General features: G+C 41.0%; 1 protein-coding gene across 2 annotated transcripts in view; it reads right to left on the bottom strand.

Moving 5' to 3' along the window:
• Nucleotides 1-545: 545 nt before the first annotated feature.
• The window catches only part of disp1 (dispatched homolog 1 (Drosophila)), a 41081-nt gene continuing 17755 nt past the window's right edge, over nucleotides 546-23871 (bottom strand). Inside the window, exons 1-10 of one of the 2 annotated variants that reach the window (XM_078794500.1) lie at nucleotides 23112-23542; nucleotides 18820-19448; nucleotides 13086-13115; nucleotides 12556-12679; nucleotides 12358-12485; nucleotides 10203-10297; nucleotides 10009-10106; nucleotides 6072-7661; nucleotides 4319-4582; nucleotides 546-3127 (exon numbers count right to left, since the gene is read on the bottom strand). In XM_078794500.1, the coding sequence (XP_078650626.1) occupies nucleotides 1550-3127; nucleotides 4319-4582; nucleotides 6072-7661; nucleotides 10009-10106; nucleotides 10203-10297; nucleotides 12358-12485; nucleotides 12556-12679; nucleotides 13086-13115; nucleotides 18820-19418 (4506 nt within the window). In that variant the 5' untranslated portion in view covers nucleotides 19419-19448; nucleotides 23112-23542 and the 3' untranslated portion in view covers nucleotides 546-1549. Of the gene's footprint in view, nucleotides 3128-4318; nucleotides 4583-6071; nucleotides 7662-10008; nucleotides 10107-10202; nucleotides 10298-12357; nucleotides 12486-12555; nucleotides 12680-13085; nucleotides 13116-18819; nucleotides 19449-23111; nucleotides 23543-23871 lie in introns of those variants that run through there. The other variant, XM_078794501.1, reaches the window with a different exon arrangement.

The raw sequence follows: 23871 nt of genomic DNA, 5'->3' as shown, positions 1-23871 counted from the left end.
TGTGGAAGTGGTAAGTTTTTGGCTATTTAAGTTGAAAGGAAATAACTTGAAGGCTACCGTTTAGGTCGCTAGCTCTCTAGTTTGCGAGTTAGCATGTGTCTCAAGACCCTGCAGTTGCGCAATATGTTGTAAATAAAAAGAGTATAAATGTGACTATAGTCGTGTTTTGTCATGTCTACAGGTCACAATGCTTTCTGGTTGGTCAGGGATCAAATACTTCATTCCCTCAATCACATACAAAGTCCTTTATAACAAGGAGGCAACAGGGGATGAAATATTTCTTTTCAGCACATTACATATCTGTAATCGATGATTAGTTATTTCATTCAATCATTTATTGATATTTCATAGCAAAGAAGCTGTACAATGGTTTCCTGCCTGTGCAAATATCTGCAAAATATTGAACACTAGCCACGTATACACGGACCCAAATATTCCAATTCCATTCGGGTTATTTGCTCAAACGGAAAGAATGTAACCTTTTTATACACCTCATTCCGAAAAGTGCCAATCCGAATGAACATATAATGGGATTCCCAGGGCCAAATGTGGCCCGCAGGACACTACTTTGAGGCCCCCGCCTTGATATGAAAGTTTGATATGGATGATGGTATCATGTATCCAGAAAAAATTATTACGTTTGATTAATGTTCATGTTAAAGGTTAAATAACTGTTAATAGTTATCCTCCCTATCCGTGTGGAAGTGGTATGTTTTTGGCTATTTAAGTTTAAAGGAAATAACTTGAAGGCATGTAGACACGCGATTGGAATATTCCTTTCCATGCATACCAGGGGTCTCAAATATGCGGCCCGCTGGCCAAATGTGGCCCGCAGGACACTAGTTTGAGGCCCCCGCCTTGATATGAAAGTTTAATGTTAGTGCGGCCCGCACAAGTTTGATATGGATGCTGTATGGTATCATGTATCCAGAAAAAAATATTACGTTTGATTAATGTTCATGTTAAAGGTTAAATAACTGTTAATAGTTATCCTCCCTATCCGTGTGGAAGTGGTATGTTTTTGGCTATTTAAGTTTAAAGGAAATAACTTGAAGGCATGTAGACACGCGATTGGAATATTCCTTTGCATGCATACCAGGGGTCGCAAATATGCGGCCCGCTGGCCAAATGTGGCCCGCAGGACACTAGTTTGAGGCCCCCGCCTTGATATGAAAGTTTAATGTTAGTGCGGCCCACACAAGTTTGATATGGATGCTGTATGGTATCATGTACCCAGAAAAAGTTATTACGTTTGATTAATGTTCATGTTAAAGGTTAAATAACTGTTAATAGTTATCCTCCCTATCCGTGTGGAAGTGGTATGTTTTTGGCTATTTAAGTTTAAAGGAAATAACTTGAAGGCATGTACACACGTGATTGGAATATTCCTTTCCATGAATACCATTGTTTTCGGAAAGGTCCTTCGGAAAGATTCCATTCAGAAAGAGAAAAACTCGTCATGTAAACGTGGCTAATGTTAGCAAAAGTGTGTATGGGTCAATGAAAGTGAAAGTGAAACCATTATTGTGGATTTTTGTGCGTATTATCCTTAGCATAAGCTTTCAGAAGAGCGACTGTTGTTTATTGCAACTGGAGTCGTTTCACTTTTTGGGACGTTAAACTCCGAAACCGAGTTGCACTTGACTTTCAAGGCCCGGTTAAAACAGTAGAGTTTTTTCCCCCGTTTCAAGTTCTGCTTGTACTTTTTGAGACTTTCCCCCCGAGCGGCGGTGACGAGATCACAATCGCCAGGGGTTTGACTCTGTATTGTCGGGGTTTGCGGGGTAATAATGGATGTATGGTTACAGTGACCAGGGTCTGTGGGTTTTAGTCCTTGATGAGGGGAGTACAGAGTCCGTCTTGGGGTGCTTGGCACTTCTAGATTCTGATCTGTCTCTCGTGTTTTAGGCTCCGAGCCGTTCACAGAGCCAGGAGATTGGGTTGTGTGCTGGTTGGAGGTTAAGGGTCTATGTTCTGGAACGGTCTGCGTATTTGCGGTGTGGACGCAGTACTTCTTGATATGGCAGCAGAGTCCAGGTGCTTGTCTGGGGTACAGTTCTCTTCTCGGGGTGCAGCGGTGCAAATGTGGACAAGGAACGTAGTGCATGCAACAATTCATGTGCGCGCAAACCGGATCCGGGATTGTTGCTAAGAGTTTGTTTGGATGCTTTCCTGCAACCGGGACCGGGTTCGAGTCTTGTAGTGTCCACTGCGGAGGGGGTTCCCCGCATGAGCAGTTTGTGTTTTGTGGGTACCGGCACCTTGAGGTGACTAGACCGTTTTCAGTCTTTGTATTCCCGTTATTCTGAGTTTGTTGGGGTATTCCATTGCAAAGCTGGGAACAAACCTCGTGGTCCTCTTGAGTGTTATCTTCGGTTTTATCGCCCGACGCCAATGGCTCCAACTCGTAATGCTCAGCGTTCCCGTCCCTGCCGTCCAGCTGATATTTCCCCAGGCCGGAGTTCTTCCCTTGGGATGAAGGACCCGTGTTTTGGCCCTCAGAAAAAGCCTGACACTGCAGCTTTTTGGGTAGAGGAATCTGACCACAGGTGCCCTGCGGTCCCAGGCAGCGGCACAGGCACTGGAAAAAGAAAGTAGCGAAAGCCCAGCTAATGCACATGATCAGCATCATGAACGTACCCAGCTGGGTGTACGCTAGGACAGTTGACGGCATCATCATGGCCCCGGCAACGAATGTGGTCAGGGCGGCCATAGCGATGGCAGATCCCATTCGGCTGAGTGAGAAAATAACCTTCCCTTCACGATCCGGCTCCGGAGCGAGCCTGTAGGCTACGCCGTAATGGACGGCGAAGTCCACCGAGAGCCCGACTGCCACGGAAATAGTGACAGATTCCAAAACGTTCAACTCCCAACCAAGAAGCACCAGGGACCCCACGGTGACAAAAATGGTGCCGGCAATGGACAAGATGGCGTATAGACTGATGATCACGTTCCAGGTGGTCAGGAGCATGACGCTGAACGCCACAGCCACCGAAAGTGCCATGGCGATAAGAGTACCATCGGACAGACTGTCCTGAAGGTCGAAGAACTCCAGGTTGCTGACAAACCAGCCGTGACTTAGGCCGGCTGGGGCGTGGCGCAGTTCCTCTGCGATCCAAGCGTCCACCTGAAAAAAAATTATAATCATTGGAAAAACTCTACAAGGACAATTTGAACAGAAGCTTGGTTGGTTTGATTACTCAACTACAGTGATTAGTAGGGATCTAACAAGGTGAGCAGATCAAGGTCATGGTGGGAACGGCGGACCAGGACTCAATGAGTTGTTGACTTAACCCTTAGATGCATGAGTGGGTCAAAAATGACCCGGTCAGGTTGTTTTCTTGAAATATCTTTGTAATGAAAATTTTTTATCATTTCATATTCCAGGTATTCCGCGAAAAACATGTTTTTGATATCATACCATTCACATTTTTAACTTTTATACATTTTAAGAAATTTGTGTTCCTACCCCAACCTTCCATAAGTGGGTCAAAAATGACCCGGTCAGGTTGTTTTCTTGAAATATCTTTGTATGAAATTTTTTTTATCATTTCATATTCCAGGTATTCCTCAAAAAACATGTTTTTGATATCATGCCGTTCACATTCTTAACTTACCTTTTATACATTTTAAGAAATTTTAGTTTTTGTGTTACTACCCCAACCTTCCATAAGTGGGTCAAAAATGACCTGGTCAGGTTGTTTTCTTGAAATATCTTTGTAATGAAAATTTTTATAATTTCATATTCTCGGTATTCCTAAAAAAACATGTTTTTGATATCATGCCATTCACATTTTTAACTAACTTTTATACATTTTAAGAAATTTTAGTTTTTGTGTTACTACCCCAACCTTCCATAAGTGGGTCAAAAATGACCCAGTCAGGTTGTTTTCTTGAAATATCTTCATAATGAAATTTTTTTATCATTTCATATTCCAGGTATTCCGCGAAAAACATGTTTTTGATATCATGGCATTCACATTTTTAACTTTTATACATTTTAAGAAATTTGTGTTACTACCCCAACCTTCCATAAGTGGGTCAAAAATGACCTGCATGCATTTTCTATGGAATCCAATAGGAACTTTTGATTCTTATCAACTCCTAAATATAATACTAAATATCATACAAGTGATTATTCCTAACCAAAATTGCAAAATTGGCATAAAAACACATTGATTCTAGTATGGGTCATTTTTGACCCACTTATGGAAGACTGTAGGGTCCAGTCACTCGTGCATCTAAGGGTTAAATTAATTCCACTGTACATACAGTAATCCCTCATTTACCGCGATGAAGTCAAACAACCAGCACTGACCTCATAGTAGAACTGATGCATCTTCTCATAGGCCAACGTGAAGGGGAAGGTGCTCTGAAACTTCAAAACAATGGCCTTGATGGTGTCGTTGATGTCGAATCGGGGTCCTGGGGTGTTGCTGTCCAGGTGGTAGCTGGTACTGCGGTCCAGTTCCATGATGGCCCTCTTGATGCACAGCTCAAAGACGTCCTGCTTGTAAGGGAAGATGGACTGACTGCAGCAAGGGTAGACAGACGCTTCCTCGCAGTCTTGGTTTTCCATCCACTGTTGGGGAAAAAGGTTGACATAAGCGGTTGTCTGCATAACCAAAAAAACTTCCATTTTGTTTTATATTGATTTTGACATAACCACAAATCACAATACTACAACACGTCGATGTAAACAAAAGATTTTTCATAGAAATGACCCCATTGGGTGGCACGGTGGTCATGTGGTTAGCGCGCAGACCTCACAGCTAGGAGACCAGGGTTCAATTCCACCCTCGACCATCTCTGTGTAGAGTTTGCATGTTCTCCCCGTGCATGCGTGGCTTTTCTCCGGGTACTCCGGTTTCCTCCCACATTCCAAAAACATGCTAGGTTAATTAGCCACTCCAAATTGTCCATAGGTATGAATGTGAGTGTGAATGGTTGTTTGTCTATATGTGCCCTGTGATTGGCTGGCCACCAGTCCAGGGTCGCCAGTCGCCCGAAGACAGCTGGGATAGGCTCCAGCACCCCGCGACCCTTGCGAGGACAAGCAGTAGAAAATGAATGAATGAATGAATTTTAGAGCCCTCTAGACATGAAGTAACACCCCTATAGTGAGCTTTATACTCATATTACCCAATATAGTAGACATAATAAGAGAAAATAAGATGTTTTTACGCTGCATGGTGTACAAGTGATTAGCGCGAGAGCCTCACAGCTAGGAGACCCAAGTTCGATTCCACTCTCGGCCATCTCTGTGTGGAGTTTGCATGTTCTCCCCGTGCATGCGTGGGTTTTCTCCGGGTACTCCAGTTTCCTCCCACATTCCAAAAACATGCTAGGTTAATTAGCCACTCCAAATTGTCCATAGGTATGAATGTGAGTGTGAATGGTTGTTTGTCTATATGTGCCCTGTGATTGGCTGGCCACCAGTCCAGGGTGTACCCCGCCTCTCGCATGAAGACAGCTGGGATAGGCTCCAGCACCCTTTCCACCCTCGTGAGGATAAGCGGTAGAAAATGAATGAATGAATTTTAGAGCCCTCTAGACATGAAGTAACACCCCTATAGTGAACTTTATACTCATATTACCCAATATAGTTGACATAATAAGAGAAAATAAGATGTTTTTACGCTGCATGGTGTACGAGTGATTAGCGCGAGAGCCTCGCAGCTAGGAGACCCAAGTTCGATTCCACCCTCGGCCATCTCTGTGTAGAGTTTGCATGTTCTCCCCGTGCATGCGTGGGTTTTCTCCGGGTACTCCGGTTTCCTCCCACATTCCAAAAACATGCTAGGTTAATTAGCCACTCCAAATTGTCCATAGGTATGAATGTGAGTGTGAATGGTTGTTTGTCCAAATGTGCCCTGTGATTGGCTGGCCACCAGTCCAGGGTGTACCCCGCCTCTCGCATGAAGACAGCTGGGATAGGCTCCAGCACCCTTGCGACCCTCGTGAGGATAAGTGGTAGAAAACATAAACATGTCGACATATTTGATGAGTTAGTTGACTTAGATGTGTTCCCCTATCATAAATCGGACCATCGGTGTCCGAGAAGAACTGACCTGCTTGAACGTCTCAATGAAGCAGCTGGTGAAGTCCTGCTCGTCAGACTGAAAGACAAAACTCTGATTCCGAAGCTTCTGGCAGAAATTGAGGATCCACAGCTGAGATGCGGGACTGGCAATATTAAAGCTGCTGTCCAGCATCAACTTCCCCTTGTTTTTGGGATTCAACGGGTCCCCGTTGTCCACGGCCGTGACGCCCCAGATGATAGCGATCGGCATGTGGAGATCCTCTCCGTGATGCACCCTCTCAAACATGAAAAGTTTCTTGTACTCTGCGTCGTAGCGCTCAAAAGGATGCGATGAACGGAACACTTGAAACTCGGCCAGTTCCAGCGACGGCAGCTTCATTTTCGGGTTCACGCAAACCACATAGGCTCCGCCCACGGTCAGAGCGAGGAACCAAAAGAGCCAGAAGTAACGCAGCTTGATCACAATGCAGGGTAGAACTTTCTCAAAGAAGATTCTGGAAGCTTCCGAGATACTAAATAAACATTTGTTAATCTTCTCACAAAGACCCGCAACAAACATCTGGATCCCGTACCCAGTTTCCTGATGTGTCGGTTTGGCGCACGGTAACACGGTTGGTAGGTAGCGCTCATGTAGCACCACCACGGCCGGTAACCACGTCACCATTAGGATATAATTGACTAAGATGGCTGTTCCGGCGTATACGCCGAAACAACGTATGGCGGTGATATTGCTAACATAGTTAGCGTAAAAAGCAGCGGCGGTGGTGAAGCTAGTAACGAACATCGACAAAGCGGCGTGTTGCAAAGTCACACCGACCGTCTCCGCCAGTTCTGCGTGGGGTTTATCTAACTTGGCGTAATTCCATACATCGCAAAGCACGAATGCATCGTCGGCGCCGATACCAACTAGTATAATCAGAGCCGTGAGGTTCATGAAAGGGAAAAACTCAAAATCGAAAACCATGCGGTAAAGGAAATAGGAAACGATAAGCGAGCTAATGATGGCGATGATCGTCATGAGAGTGATGAAAACCGAACGCGTGTAAACGCACATGACTAGCAGTACTATCACAATAGCGATCGCAGGGTACACCGTATCCGTGAGGAGGTAGTCCTGAAAAAGGTCGTGCTTGATACCGAACTCGATACCGGACACCTTTGTGATACCGTCTGAGGAGTTCCAGTTCTCGAAATTATCCAAGTAAATATTCATCATGGATTCCCCTTTCTCAGTTGGCGAGAAGAGCATACTGTGCTTGAGCACGGGGGGCGGATACTCCAGGCTCTTGGCGCTGAGGAAGTCCTTATCCACCAAAAAGTGCATTATTTGGTAAACGGCGTTGTACTTGGTGCACTTCCGAGGCACGTTGCCGCACTTGAGTTGGTCCTTGCGTTTCAGCGTCATGTCCCAGCAATCCGGTCCCAGTGTGCCGTTGTGGTAGTACTTGGCACACGAGCGTAAGATCTTCAGCGTGTGCGATACGTCGCGTTCGGTGATCACCTGGCAGGACGACCGATTCGCTAGGACGGCGATGTAGTTACCCAGGGTCCAACTGGGGCAACATGAAGCGTCGTTGGTGCGCTGACAGAGGCTCCAGTAGTCACGGTGAGAGCGCACCTGCGGACGGGAAAAAGAAAAAAATTATTAAACATGTACTTGACACTTGTATTGTGGACATGAGGTGCAGTGACCGACCACAGCCACCAGAGGGAGTAGATGAGGTCTGTATTCTACCATTGCTATTGTTATGACACATACTGTATACCAGGGGTCTCAAATTCAATTTACTTGGGGGCCACTGGAGCTCGGGTCTGGGTGAGACTGGGCCGCATCAGGTTTTCCCAAAAAAAAAAAAAAATAAAAAAATTAAAAGCTTTTTTGTATCCACCACTAAAATATGGTGGTGGTAGTGTGATGGTCTGGGGTTGTTTTTCTGCTTCGAGAAGATAGGTCACAATAAATTAAGTGACTTGTGCATATTTAATTCCTCTGATTGTGGTTTATTCTGTCGCAGTCAGACTGTAGCTTTTGTTGTGTCCACCACTAAAATATGGTGGTGGTAGTGTGATGGTCTGGGGCTGTTTTGCTGCTTCAGGAAGATAGGACAAAAGAAATCAAGTGACTCGCGCATATTTAATTCCTATGACTGTGGCTTATCCTGCCGCATTTAGACTGTAGCTTTTAAAATATGGTGGTGGTAGTGTGATGGTCTGGGGCTGTTTTGCTGCTTTAAGAAGATAGGACACAAGAAATTAAGTGGCTCGCGCATATTTAATTCCTATGATTGTGCCTTATCCTGCCGTAGTTAGAACGCAGCTTTTGTGTATCCACCACTAAAATATGGTGGTGGTAGTGTGATGGTCTGGGGCTATTTTGCTGCTTCAAGAAGATAGGACACAAGAAATTAAGTGAATCACACATAATTCATTCCTATGATTGTGGTTTATCCTGCCGCAGTTAGACTGTAGCTTTTTTTGTAGCTTTTTTTGTATCCACCACTAAAATATGGTGGTGGTAGTGTGATGGTCTGAGGCTGTTTTGCTGCTTCAAGAAGATAGGACACAAGAAATTAAGTGAATCACGCATATTTCATTCCTATGATTGTGGTTTATCCTGCCACAGTCAGGCTGTAGCTTTTTTGTATCCACCACTAAAATATGGTGGTGGTAGTGTGATGGTCTGAGGCTGTTTTGCTGCTTCAAGAAGATAGGACAAAAGAAATTAAGTGAATCACGCATATTTCATTCCTATGATTGTGGTTTATCCTGCCGCAGTTAGACTGTACCTTTTTTTGTATCCACCACTAAAATATGGTGGTGGCAGTGTGATAGTCTGAGGCTGTTTTGCTGCTTCAAGAAGATAGGACACAAGAAATTAAGTGAATCACACATAATTCATTCCTATGATTGTGGTTTATCCTGCCGCAGTTAGACTGTAGCTTTTTTTGTAGCTTTTTTTGTATCCACCACTAAAATATGGTGGTGGTAGTGTGATGGTCTGAGGCTGTTTTGCTGCTTCAAGAAGATAGGACACAAGAAATTAAGTGAATCACGCATATTTCATTCCTATGATTGTGGTTTATCCTGCCACAGTCAGGCTGTAGCTTTTTTGTATCCACCACTAAAATATGGTGGTGGTAGTGTGATGGTCTGAGGCTGTTTTGCTGCTTCAAGAAGATAGGACACAAGAAATTCAGTGAATCACGCATATTTCATTCCTATGATTGTGGTTTATCCTGCCGCAGTTAGACTGTACCTTTTTTTGTATCCACCACTAAAATATGGTGGTGGTAGTGTGATAGTCTGAGGCTGTTTTGCTGCTTCAAGAAGATGGGACACAAGAAATTAAGTTAATCACACATATTTCATTCCTATGATTGTGGTTTATCCTGCCGCAGTTAGACTGTACCTTTTTTTGTATCCACCACTAAAATATGGTGGTGGTAGTGTGATAGTCTGAGGCTGTTTTGCTGCTTCAAGAAGATAGGACACAAGAAATTAAGTGAATCACGCATATTTCATTCCTATGATTGTGGTTTATCCTGCCGCAGTTAGACTGTAGCTTTTCCACTACTAAAATATGGTGGTGGTAGTGTGATGGTCTGGGACTGTTTTGCTGCTTCAGGACCATGGAAGATCCCGGAGGCGCTCATTGCAAGTTCTTTACACTTGTTCACACCAGTATATGAATTTGAAGACGGCGTCTTTAAGCATGCTGGTCTACCAGCTTGATGTCATCCACTTTTGCGGAGGAACTGCGGTGCACGTGCGGATCTTCGTAGTCTGGTTCGGTGCAATTATCTTTCAGTCAGACTCACCCAATAATTAAGACTCTCTCAAACAGTATGTAAAATATGTCATCCCTGCGAGGCACTCACTAATTACCAGTAGTTAAAAACAGAACTACCAGTAACAGAAACAAGACAAGAAAACCTTAAAATGACGACAGTGTCTCACAAACGTACCCGAGTGTTGTCCAGATTGCACATGGATTTGATGGCCTGAACATTCCACAGGTTCTTCCCTTCAGCTGAGGAGAACACCAGCCTCGCGTAGCTGGCACCTGCATGAAGCAAAATGGATCAATAAAACTGATTTATTTATATTTATTTATGATTAGGACTCCATAAAGATTAGGCTAAATAAAGGAAAATCTTACCAGGCACATCGCAGAAAAACTCCTTACTGAAGTCCCACTCTGCATTCCGTTTCTCTCGGTCAAAGTGGTCTTCGGGCCACTTGGGCTCTTGGTGACTAGAAGGAAAAACAAGTCATCACAATTATTGATTATTCAGTTGGACATCTGAAGAATTGGACAGTTGGACAGCCACGTTTTTTCTGAAAATTATACTTGAAATTTAGCTTTTCCCACAAAAAAAAGAAAAAAAAAAGTTTTTAGTTGGGAGCTGATATTTTCCTGAAACATACGTATGTTCTACTTCTGATTACTAAAGAACAGAGAAAGGCAGAAACATACTTTTTTTCATGAGAGAAAATTATGCTTGAAATGTAGCTTTTCCCACAAAAAAAAATTGTTTCTAGTTGGGAACTGATATTTTCCTTAATCATACGTATGTTCTACTTTTGATTACTAAAGAACAGAGAAAGGCAGAAACAAACTTTTTTTTTCATGAGAGAAAATGATGCTCGAAATGTAGCTTTTCTCTAAAAAAAAAAATTGTTTTTAGTTGGGAACTGATATTTTCCTGAAACGTACGTATGTTCTACTTCTGATTACTAAAGAACAGAGAAAGGCAGAAACAAACTTTTTTTTTCATGAGAGAAAATGATGCTCGAAATGTAGCTTTTCTCTAAAAAAAAAAATTGTTTTTAGTTGGGAACTGATATTTTCCTGAAACGTACGTATGTTCTACTTCTGATTACTAAAGAACAGAGAAAGGCAGAAACAAACTTTTTTTTTCATGAGAGAAAATGATGCTCGAAATGTAGCTTTTCTCTAAAAAAAAAAAATTGTTTTTAGTTGGGAACTGATATTTTCCTGAAACGTACGTATGTTCTACTTCTGATTACTAAAGAACAGAGAAAGGCAGAAACAAACTTTTTTTTTCATGAGAGAAAATGATGCTTGAAATGTAGCTTTTCTCTAAAAAAAAAAATGTTTTTAGTTGGGAACTGATATTTTCCTGAAACGTACGTATGTTCTACTTCTGATTACTAAAGAACAGAGAAAGGCAGAAACAAACTTTTTTTTCATGAGAGAAAATGATGCTTGAAATGTAGCTTTTCTCTAAAAAAAAAATGTTTTTAGTTGGGAACTGATATTTTCCTGAAACGTACGTATGTTCTACTTCTGATTACTAAAGAACAGAGAAAGGCAGAAACAAACTTTTTTTTTCATGAGAGAAAATGATGCTCGAAATGTAGCTTTTCTCTAAAAAAAAAAATTGTTTTTAGTTGGGAACTGATATTTTCCTGAAACGTACGTATGTTCTACTTCTGATTACTAAAGAACAGAGAAAGGCAGAAACAAACTTTTTTTTTCATGAGAGAAAATGATGCTTGAAATGTAGCTTTTCTCTAAAAAAAATTGTTTTTAGTTGGGAACTAATATTTTCCTGAAACATACGTATGTTCTACTTCTGATTACTAAAGAACAGAGAAAGGCAGAAACAAACTTTTTTTTCATGAGAGAAAATTATGCTTGAAATGTAGCTTTTCCCACAAAAAAAAAAGTTTTTAGTTGGGAACTGATATTTTCCTTAATCGTACGTATGTTCTACTTCTGATGACTAAAGAACAGAGAAAGGCAGAAACAAACTTTTTTTTCGCTAAAGAAAATTATGCTTGAAATGTAGATTTTCCCACAAAAAAAAAAAATTTAGTTGGGAACTGATATTTTCCTGAAACGTATGTATGTTCTACTTCTGATTACTGAAGAACAGAGAAAGGCAGAAACAAACTGTTTTTTTTTCATGAGAGAAAATTATGTAGCTTTTCCCACAAAAAAATGTTTTTAGTTGGGAACTGATATTTTCCTGAATCGTGGGTATGTTCTACTTCTGATTACTGAAGAACAGAGAAAGGCAGAAACAAACTTTTTTTTTCATGAGAGAAAATTATGCTTGAAATGTAGCTTTTCCCACAAAAAAAAATTGTTTTTAGTTGGGAACTGATATTTTCCTGAAAGGCAGAAACAAACTTTTTTTTTCACGAGAGAAAAGATTCTGGAAAATCTCGAAAGTTTTCTGTGCTGGTTATCGTGCGTAGTTGCTCTATCCGCAACTCAATACAAACGGCCGAAAAATGAGCATAATAAGTCCCCTTTAATGACAACATTTTTCTGCAGAAGTTACTTTTTCGCCTGCTCGTCAGCGTATTTGAAGGGGTAGTTGGCCAGTGTGGCTTTGTAGCCCGTGTTCTTCACCATATTGTTCCACGTGACCAACCGTTGGCCGATGGCGGTTCCTCGAGGCTCAAAACCCTTTGGAGACAAACAACAAAACCGGTTATAGACCGGGATAAATATGTAAACAATCACAATCTGTACTCACCAACAGCGGGTCAGAGAAATCCGGAAGGTCAGGAACCAGGATACCCACCAGGGCACACACCACAATTAGCACCGTGCAAACACCGAGCACCACCACCGGCCAATCAGCTATCAGCTCAGAATAACTGCAAAGAAGACGGATGCTCAAAATGAGGTCCATTCCGGCACCAACCAAACTGACTTTGACTATAAATGGAAATCATCTGAAAGCTAATTCTTCTGTAGACCAGATCCATTCTAACATGATTCATGTTAAGTACACACTGTTCATAAACTAAAAAAAACTGCATTTATTAAGCCAGAATGTGTTTCTGCATGAGAAATAATGAGATTGAAGTTGCTGCTTTCCAAAGGCCAGGTAGAGACAAACACGAGATAGCACTCCCACAAGATAACTCGTGACTCACTACTGAGGAATGACAGCAGTGATGGATGGATGACAGGAATAATGGAGGGAAGAGGAGGAGGAGGAAGAGAGCGCTTGGCAATCCAGAATATGAACAGGAGACAGGAGTTTTTGGCAGGCCTTACCTTTTGGGGAATCGAAAAGGCCGTGCTGGACTGGAAAAAACAAAACAAAAACAGATAAAGTTTACATTTTCATGTCAAAGCAGCAGCCAATCCAAAAAAATATTTAACTCGGGTTCATAGCGTAGTTATTTACCAGGCTGTGTGACCTTTTTTTTAAATGGCTGAATTCTAATTTGGTTTCAGGACTACCACTTCCACACTACTCGTTCTGCTCGCACTGCACTCACAACAAGCTTGTCAACCCATTGGAAATTGCAGGATGTATATAACAGAATAAAACAATAAAACAGTCTGACTCACGGTGTCTTACTATAACAACAAAAAAATTCATCAAACAGCAACTTAACACCCAAAAAGTGTAGCTCACAAATCTAAAAATATGTACCAAAATGAGTTTGAAATAGAAAACAAAAATTATCCTGTAAGCCATCGCATCTGAGAAATGCATTCACTGGAGCGCTGCAATGACGTCAGCCTCCCTCTGGGCTCTGGGTCCTATGACTCTCTGTGGTGGGCACAGGCAGCATTTCAGCGCCATCCACCATTTTCTATGCTGCTGTTTATTATCAACTACAACTAAATTGGGTTCGGCAGCTATCCGGAAGTCCTCGTGAGCACTTGGGAGTGTGACCAACCACAGCGGAGTGGGCGTGCCCGGAGGTGGGCCGTGGGTGGAATCAATTAAAATAGACCATTTTTGCAGGAAGCACAAAATCCAAACAAAATACAGCTGAATAGGTGCAGATTCTGGAAAATCTAGAAAGTTTTCTGTTAAAAAACATGTTTTATGCTAATATTTTTAGATTCCTGGAACTGATTAAATGGATTTACATGACTTCTTATGAGAGAAAATTGATTCGGTTAGGGTAGGTTTTGGTTAGAGTCCGACCTGGTACAAATGAATGACGCTAACCAAGGTTCCACTGTACTTTGGTACAGTAAAATCAATGATGGTGACATAACTTTGGCCTATTTAAACTGTTAGTAATGCATTGAGATTGCTGGAAGTCAGTCTCTCGGCCCAACCTGCTCTGATCCATGGCTAACCAGAAAACGCTAAAATGCTAAACGCTAATCACAATTCAGAGACGTCTTGAAGTACAGTAACCTCTTTTCTTGAGAAACTTCCGACTGTCCAGTCTCTACTTCCGGATCGGATTAAGGTTCCAACACATATGGCTGTATGTTAAAGGCGGACATTTTAAAAAAAGATTAATGGCTATCAACGACTAGTAAATTGGGTTCGGCAGCTATCCAGAAGTCCTCGTGAGCACTTGGGAGTGTGACCAACCACAGCGGAGTGGGCGTGCCCGGAGGTGGGCCGTGGGTGGAATCAATTAAAATAGACCATTTTTGCAGGAAGCACAAAATCCAAACAAAATACAGCTGAATAGGTGCAGATTCTGGAAAATCTAGAAAGTTTTCTGTTAAAAAACATGTTTTATGCTAATATTTTTAGATTCCTGGAACTGATTAAATGGATTTACATGACTTCTTATGAGAGAAAATTGATTCGGTTAGGGTAGGTTTTGGTTAGAGTCCGACCTGGTACAAATGAATGACGCTAACCAAGGTTCCACTGTACTTTGGTACAGTAAAATCATTGATGGTGACATAACTGACATAACCTGGAAGTCAGTCTCTCAGCCCAACCTGCTCTGATCCATGGCTAACCAGAAAACGCTAAAATGCTAAACGCTAATCACAATTCAGAGACGTCTTGAAGTACAGTAACCTCTTTTCTTGAGAAACTTCCGACTGTCCAGTCTCTACTTCCGGATCGGATTAAGGTTCCAACACATATGGCTGTATGTTAAAGGCGGACATTTTAAAAAAAGATTAATGGCTATCAACGACTAGTAAATTGGGTTCGGCAGCTATCCGGAAGTCCTCGTGAGCACTTGGGAGTGTGACCAACCACAGCGGAGTGGGCGTGCCCGGAGGTGGGCCGTGTGTGTAATAAATTAAAATAGACAATTTTTGCAGGAAGCACGGAATCCGAAGAAATACATCTGAATAGGTGCAGATTCTGGAAAATCTAGAAAGCTTTCTGTTTAAACTGTTAGTAATGCATTGAGATTGCTGGAAGTCAGTCTCTCGGCCCAACCTGCTACCTCTGACCGCCTATCCGTGGCTTCTGTCTTATTTTCTTTCCCCTACGTAACCTTTCACTGTTTTTCTATTTACCTGAGGGACCGGTTCTGGATCAGCGGCTTAATTAATAAGGTAAACACCAGCACCAGACCCTCACTCAACGCTGTGCTGACAGAGTAAAGAAACTAAAAACTGTTGGGGGAAGGGAGATCTTTCAGTGTGGGGGACTATGAGGGTGTGCAGGCTCACTGACAGCAGTGAGAGAATTGGATAGTAGGTAGTGACTGTGGTAGAATTCTGCTTAATAATCATTTTGAACCTTATTTTGCATTGAACAGGAAGTCAATACTGTGTAACTACACTGTGAAACTAAGTTTCTTAGTTGTGTTTATAAGTTGATACGTTATAAATATTCCATGAAACATGCCTTTCTTCAGTATAATGTCCGCCTCCGGGACAGGGCCGCATCAGGTTTTAAAAAAAAAACACAAAAAAAAACAAAAAAAACGCATTTATTAAAAACAAAAAAATTAAAAAAATTTGCTTTGGTTCCGATTTTCTACAAGAAAAGCTCTGATAAAACATTCCACTGTTCTCAAATATCTTACTTTTTATTTTTCTACACAAAATAAGATGAAAAATAAATAAACAAATCAAGAATAAAGAAAATCAATCAATCAGTAATAAATAAATAATATAATAATAATAATAAAACAGCAAATAATAAAAAATTAAGAAACCACATATAGTTGGTGGGTAGACAAATTATTTTTTTTCAGATTAAAATAAACAAAGCATTATTAGAGCCCTGTAGACATGACAAAACACGACTATAGTCACATTTATACTCTTTTTATTTACAACATATTGCGCAACTGCAGGGTCTCGAGACACATGCTAACTCGCAAACTAGAGAGCTAGCGACCTAAACGGTAGCCTTCAAGTTATTTCCTTTCAACTTAAATAGCCAAAAACTTACCACTTCCACACGGATAGGGAGGATAACTATTAACAGTTATTTAACCTTTAACATGAACATTAATCAAACGTAATAATTTTTTCTGGGTACATGATACCATACAGCATCCATATCAAACTAACATTAAACTTTCATATCAAGGCGGGAGCCTCAAACTAGTGTCCTGCGGGCCACATTTGGACCGCGGGCCGCGTGTTTGAGACCCCTGACCTAAACGGTAGCCTCCAAGTTATTTCCTTTCAACTTAAATAGCCAAAAACTTACCACTTCCACACGGATAGGGAGGATAACTATTAACAGTTATTTAACCTTTAACATGAACATTAATCAAACGTAATAATTTTTTCTGGGTACATGATACCATACAGCATCCATATCAAACTAACATTAAACTTTCATATCAAGGCGGGGTCCTCAAACTAGTGTCCTGCGGGCCACATTTGGCCCGCGGGGCCGCATGTTTGAGACCCCTGGTATAAGAGGTTAAATCATAATAAAGGTTTTATGACGGCAACAGTTTAACTCTGGATTATGACTTGTGCCTTTGCCTCGGCTTTATGTTCACCCCTACCAGCGGCGAGTGTTTACACTTTTGTCTGTTTTGACATTTTCCAGCATTCCTGACACCGTGATTCCTCTCCCTGTCTTAGCAGAGCCTGTAAAGATAGCGATCCGAGATTAAAGGCCCGGTGCTGTCCCGTAAATGCAGCATCAAAGCGTGATGTACGGCCAACATTCTCATCAGTTCTCAGCAGCTAGCCATGCCTCAGCGGGATTTAAAAAAAAAAAAAAAAAAAAAAAAGAGAGAGCTTGCAGCTTCTGGCTGTTTAAGACGGTTACTGCATTCCGGTGAGCATTTGGCACATAATGCGAGAAGTGACACCCTGCAATTAGCACTAAACCCACTTGGTTAGGGTAACTTTCATTTGATTTGACACATGCAGTATGGCTTACAGCGATAATTATCAGCATATATTTATATATATTGTGTGGAAATATGGGCTAATAACTATAAAAAAGCAATCTTCACTCACTAAATGTACTGCAAAAAAGGCCAGTAAGGATAATTCATAATGCTGCCTACAGAGAACATACTAACTCCTTATGTCTAAAAATGACAAATACTTCAACTTGCTGATATAGTTCATCTTCAAACAGCTAAAATAATGCATAAGGCTAAAAATAAACAATTAGCTAAAAAATGTCATCCAATACTTCTCTACAAGAGAGGAGAAATATGATCTCAGGGAAGAAGTACATTTGAAACACTTCTATGCTAGGACTAAAATTATGAATTATTGTGCCTGTTTTGATGAGGTCATCCGAAACCAAGTCTGGTGCTTGTGTGTCTCACAGAACATGTTTTTGGAATGAGGGAGGAAACCGGAGTACCCAGAGAAAACCCACGCATGCACAAGGAGAACATGCAAACTCCACACAGAGATGCCCGAGGGTGGAATCGAACTCGGGTCTCCTAGCTGTGAGGCCTGTGCGCTAGACGGTTAATCAGCTCTAGTATTTATAAATGTAATATTTCAGTAGTTAGAGCATAGAAAACCTGTTTACGACCTTCTAAATTGATTTTTTTTTTGCATTATTAGAGCCCTCTGGACAAGAAATAACACCCCTACAGTAACCTTTACACTCCTATTACCCAATATAGTCGCCATAATACAAAAAAAGGACGTCTCTGTTGCTGTAAATGTGTTCTGGAGCAGACAGGAAGTGACGTCAAGTTGAGTTTTAGCTTGCCGTGGGTGGGGAATTATTGTGCCTGTTTTGATGAGGTCATCCGAAACCAAGTCTGGTGCTTGTGTGTCTCACAGAACATGTTTTTGGAACGTGGGAGGAAACCGGAGTACCCAGAGAAAACCCACGCATGCACGGGGAGAACATGCAAACTCCACACAGACATGGCCGAGGGTGGAATCGAACTCGGGTCTTCTAGCTGTGAGGCCCCTCGCTAGGCGCATAATCAGCTCTAGTATTTATAAATGTAATATTTCAGTAGTTAGAGCATAGAAAAAACTGTTTACGACCTTCTAAAATGATTTTTTTTTGCATTATTAGAGCCTTCTGGACAAGAAATAACACCCCTACAGTAACCTTTACACTCCTATTACCCAATATAGTCGCCATAATACAAAAAAAGGACGTCTCTGTTGCTGTAAATGTGTTCTGGAAGAGACAGGAAGTGACGTCAAGTTGTGTTTTAGCTTGCCGTGGGTGGGGAATTATTGTGCCTGTTTTGATGAGGTCATCCGAAACCAAGTCTGGTGCTTGTGTGTCTCACAGAACATGTTTTTGGAACGTGGGAGGAAACCGTAGTACCCGGAGAAAACCCACGCATGCACGGGGAGAACATGCAAACTCCACACAGAGATGCCCGAGGGTGGAATCGAACTCGGGTCTCCTAGCTGTGAGACCCCTCGCTAGGCGCATAATCAGCTCTAGTATTTATAAATGTAATATTTCAGTAGTTAGAGCATAGAAAAAACTGTTTACGACCTTCTAAAATGAAATTTTTTTGCATTATTAGAGCCTTCTGGACAAGAAATAACACCCCTACAGTAACCTTTACACTCCTATTACCCAATATAGTCGCCATAATACAAAATGATTATGAATTATGAAATAGAAAAAAACCAGCACATTCCATACCTGATAACAGCCGGATGTGTTGAACTCTGGAGGTGCTCCTGCCAGGGCTGGTGATGACGATGCAGACAAAGTGCGGTGGGCGGATGCGAACAACGGGGGTGCGAGTAAGTGCAGGAAGGCGGGCAACAAGAGCAGGTCGGGGGGCTCCCCGTGTGAGCAACCACGCCAGGCCCGTGTCCCGTACCGGGGCCGGGGAAAAGAGGGCAGTCCTGCTGAACACACGGGCAGCACAAAGTGGAGCGGAAGTGACACTGCTGGCAGCAGAGTGGTGGGGGCTGAATGGGAGGGGCGGATGAGGGTGGGAGTTGGTGCGGCGTCCGGGTCCGGAGGGAACCGTTCTGTTTCACGACTCCACCGTTTTGAGTTGGTTTGTTTGCTTTCTGGGGGACATGTGATCTGGGCGTCTTGTGCAGCTGTCCACATTCGCCGTCTCGGGGGCCGGTAAGGCCTTCTTCCCCACAGGGGGCGGCTGTGGTAACTTCCTGGTTGTTGCTATCTGCTGGACCGGTGCTTGACGGTGCGTTTCCATGGGCGTTGACAGGATGATGTCCTTCACTGATGGGCGCCAGAAGGTCATCGCTGGCGTCGCTCAGGGCCATTGTCCCCTCTCAATGGACCTGGCTGGAACACTGCGGGACAAAAGGGACAAAAATATTATTCAGCTACTTAATAATATTAATAATAATATTAATTATTAATTATAATATTATTATTATATTATTCATTCATTTTCTACCGCTTTTCCTCACGAGGGTCGTGGAGGGTGCTGGAGCCTATCCCAGCTGTCTTCGGGCGAGAGGCGGGGTACACCAATCACACTCACATTCATGATATAATATTATTATTATTATATTATATAATAATATTATTATAATTATTATTGTTTTTCTGTGTTTACACAAGAACATCCGACCTAATAACTAATAATAATTATATTATATATATTATAATTATAATAAATAATACAATTAACAATAGTATTATTATAATAATATTATTATAAATAATAATAATTATTTTCCTGTGTTTTCCCAGACCACGCTAAAACGTCCGTGTTCGAGTCCAAATACTGTTTCTGTTGCCCATCTGCTTATTTGGCTTCGGTTTGATTCAGCCTTGACTTGCAGGGTCAGACGTCCAAGTTTAAAATATACAATGTATTTAAAAATTGTCATTAAAAATTATATTAAAAATATAATGCTTGTTATTTACATTTATTTACAAAATCTCCATGGAAACCAGATATGCATCATCATCCAGGACTCCAGTTGTTTACGCTATGGTTAAGATTCTCCACACCAATCATTTTAAACATAATTTTTCAAAAATATATGAATTAATGAATAATGGTTATCACCTCTTATTAGTTAAAAAATAAACTAAAATAAACTAAAATAAAAAATATATAAGGCATTCAGATGACCCATTCAAAGAAGTAGTGATATACAGTATGCGGTACTCTACAATGATCACTTGGTATCAGTGTTATGTTCGATGAGACGCACAAGCACCAGACTCGGTTTCGGATGACCTCATCAAAACAGGCACAATAATTCCCCACCCACGGCAAGCTAAAACTCAACTTGACGTCACTTCCTGTCTGCTCCAGAACACATTTACAGCAACAGAGATGTCCTTTTTTTGTATTATGGCTACAATATTGGGTAATAAGAGTGTAAAGGTTACTGTAGGGGTGTTATTTCTTGTCCAGAGGGCTCTAATAATGCAAAACAATTTAATTTAGAAGGTCGGTATTGGGTAATAGGAGTGTAAAGGTTACTGTAGGGGTGTTATTTCTTGTCCGGAGAGCTCTAATATTGCAAAAAAATTCAATTTAGAAGGTTTAAACAGGTTTTCTATGCTCTAACTACTGAAGTATTCAATTTATAAATACTAGAGCTGTTTAACCGCCTTGTGCGCAGGCCTCACAACTAGGAGACACAAGTTCAATTCCACCCTCGGCCATCTCTGTGTGGAGTTTGCATGTTCTCCCCGTACATGCGTGGGTTTTCTCCGGGTACTCCGGTTTCCTACCACATTCCAAAAACATGCTAGGTTAATTGGCGACTCCAAATTGTCCATAGGTATGAATGTGAGTGTGAATGGTTGTTTGTCTATATGTGCCCTGTGATTAGCTCATCAAATATCCCAATCTCTCAATAGCTCAATCAAATATATATATTATTTCAGGACAATTTCAACCCCCATAAAATAAATGGATGAGTGCTAAGTGAAACACGAGTACGACTGTCGGCCAATTTGGGGTAAAGGAGGGAAGAGAATTTGTTACTCTTGAGGAGCCTGAGGCTGGAAAAGCAGACGGTGAAGAGGGAAACCCAGATTAAGTCATTTGTCCGCCTTTCACAGCTGTCAAGAGTGAAATGTAGCTTTTCCCACAAAAAAAAAATGTTTTTAGTTGGGAACTGATATTTTCCTGAAACGTACGTATGTTCTACTTCTGATTACTAAAGAACGGAGAAGGGCAGAAACAAACTTTTTTTTTCATGAGAGAAAATGATGCTTGAAATGTAGCTTTTCCCACTAAAAAAAAAATTGTTTTTAGTTGGTAACTGATATTTTCCTGAATCGTACACATGTTCTACTTCTGATTACTAAAGAACGGAGAAAGGCAGAAACAAACTTTTTTTTTCATGAGAGAAAATTATGGTTGAAATGTAGCTTTCCCACAAAAAAAATAGTTTTTAGTTGGTAACTGATATTTTCCTGAATCGTACATATGTTCTACTTCTGATTACTAAAGAACGGAGAAAGGCAGAAACAAACTTTTTTTTTCATGAGAGAAAATTATGCTTGAAATGTAGCTTTTCCCACAAAAAAAATGTTTTTAGTTGGTAACTGATATTTTCCTGAATCGTACGTATGTTCTACTTCTGATTACTAAAGAACGGAGAAAGGCAGAAACAAACTTTTTTTTTCATGAGAGAAAATTATGCTTGAAATGTAGCTTTTCCCACAAAAAAAAAAAAAGTTTTTAGTTGGGAACTGATATTTTCCTGAAACGTATGTATGTTCTACTTCTGATTAGTAAAGAACGGAGAAAGGCAGAAACAAATTTTTTTTCCTGAGAGAAAATTATGCTTGAAATGTAGCTTTTCCCACAAAAAAATGTTTTTAGTTGGGAACTAATATTTTCCTGAAACGTACGTATGTTCTACTTCTGATTACTAAAGAACAGAAAAAAACAGATATACATACTCCTTGATGCACTCTTTGACATGTTTCTAGTTGTCAGGAGAGACTATAGACATATTTGACCCCCAACCCACCCCCAAGGGGTCTCCTCTCACAGCTGGGCCGCATACCGATCTGGCTGTGGCACTGACACTTAACGTAAACGAGGCACACAACCGCAACGCAATCATCTCTGTTTTCATTCCTCGTTTATAGATTATTTTGATTATTTTTTGCATGTAAAACTGTCATTATTTCTATGGAAGGTTGTTTACTTGCCGATTCTTAACGTAGCATCTCCCGTTTATCGTGTTTAATCGATTCCAGACCCAATCGTGAAAAATTAATTTCTGCAAAATAGGCTTCTGTATTCATAAACCACATATTTTCACATTTAGAGGATTTTACAACCTTCTAAATATGATATATTTATATATATTTATATATATATATAAATATGATAATTTTAGACATTAATAAGACCCCAATAGTCACATATTACCAAATATAGTAAGCAAAGTAATAGAAAATATGACATATTAGATTTAAATAAGCTAAATTGACGGCACTTACAACTTTCCTTGGCCCCGTGGCAGGTTATTTAGTAGTCACATGCAATAAAATTATACGGCAGCAACATATATAGAATACCTTCTGCACTAGATTTTAAAGGACAGGGGAAAATTCATTAGTTTGTTACGTGCAATAGTGTATGTAAAACAATGTGAATATTTTCAACATAAAATTATAAAATACAAAATAAAGTTTGAATGGCGTTAGCTTGGCGCCTTGCCTGAATAAAAGTTGTGTAGAGAAGCTTTGAAACAATGAAAAACCTCTGGGAAACCAGATATATAAATATGGGGATGGTTCAAAAGCCGCATAGATTTAAATGCAACATTGAGTCCTTCAAGTACTGTCGTTTTTCTTGATTTTCTTCAGGATTAAGAAAAAGTGTCCTTCCATCGTAATAACACACAAAGATAAATACAGTTTATAAAGCCACACTGCGCTTCTGAGCACAGTAACTAACTTAAAACTGAGCCGCGACACACTAAAAGCAGCCCCGGAGCAGACAAAACCGTTTCGTAGTATCCTACCGTGCGTGGTGCGTTTGCGTGTTTCCGATCTCCGTGCAACCGCGAAGCAGGCAGCAGCAGCAGCACAAACCACCGCAGACAAGACCGAACGACGACAGCAGCGAAACACACAAGCATGTCAGACGAGTCGGAGAAGCGTTTCCACACACGGACGCTCTCTCCGGAGGGACCGAGGTAAGGAGGCGGTGGGCTGGGGTGGGGTGGGCTGGACCTGCCCGGACCGCAACTCACTGATAGGACAGACACGGCGGCGGCTTTAACCCGCTCGCTGCCATTATACAGTATAGTGGCGGGTAAAAGCCGCCGCCATCTTGCTAGTTTACATTGTTCATATTGTTAGATTTATGTATTGTTTACAAACTCGGCAGCGTTTTTACCAAGTAATATAAAAGAGCCAATAGAAGTTTTTGCTTTTGTTTACTTGTTGTAAACTACAAACTTTATTTCGCCGCATAACTCGCTACCATCTTGCTAGTTTACCACAAACACATGCGCATTACATTGTTCATATTGTTACATTTATGTATTGTTTACAAACTCAGCAGAGTTTTTACCAAGTAATATAAAAGAGCCAATAACAGTTTTTGCTTTTGTTTACTTGTTGTACACTTTTTCTCATGTTTTAACTGTGTATTAACGAATTAATGTTGTATTTTAACGTATCTTTTACTCTGTTTACTTGCTTTTATTCAACTCCATTCTTCTGTAAAGTGTCTTTGAGTATTTTGAAAAGCACTATACAAATAAAAAGTATTATTAT

Source organism: Doryrhamphus excisus, linkage group LG11 (assembly GCF_037039965.1).
Source record: "Doryrhamphus excisus strain RoL-2023G ecotype Guam linkage group LG11, RoL_Dexc_Guam_v1.1, whole genome shotgun sequence".
NCBI classification, from domain to species: Eukaryota; Metazoa; Chordata; class Actinopteri; order Syngnathiformes; family Syngnathidae; genus Doryrhamphus; species Doryrhamphus excisus.
Note: the sequence above shows the minus strand (reverse complement) of the source record. Positions and strands in the feature narration are given on the sequence as shown.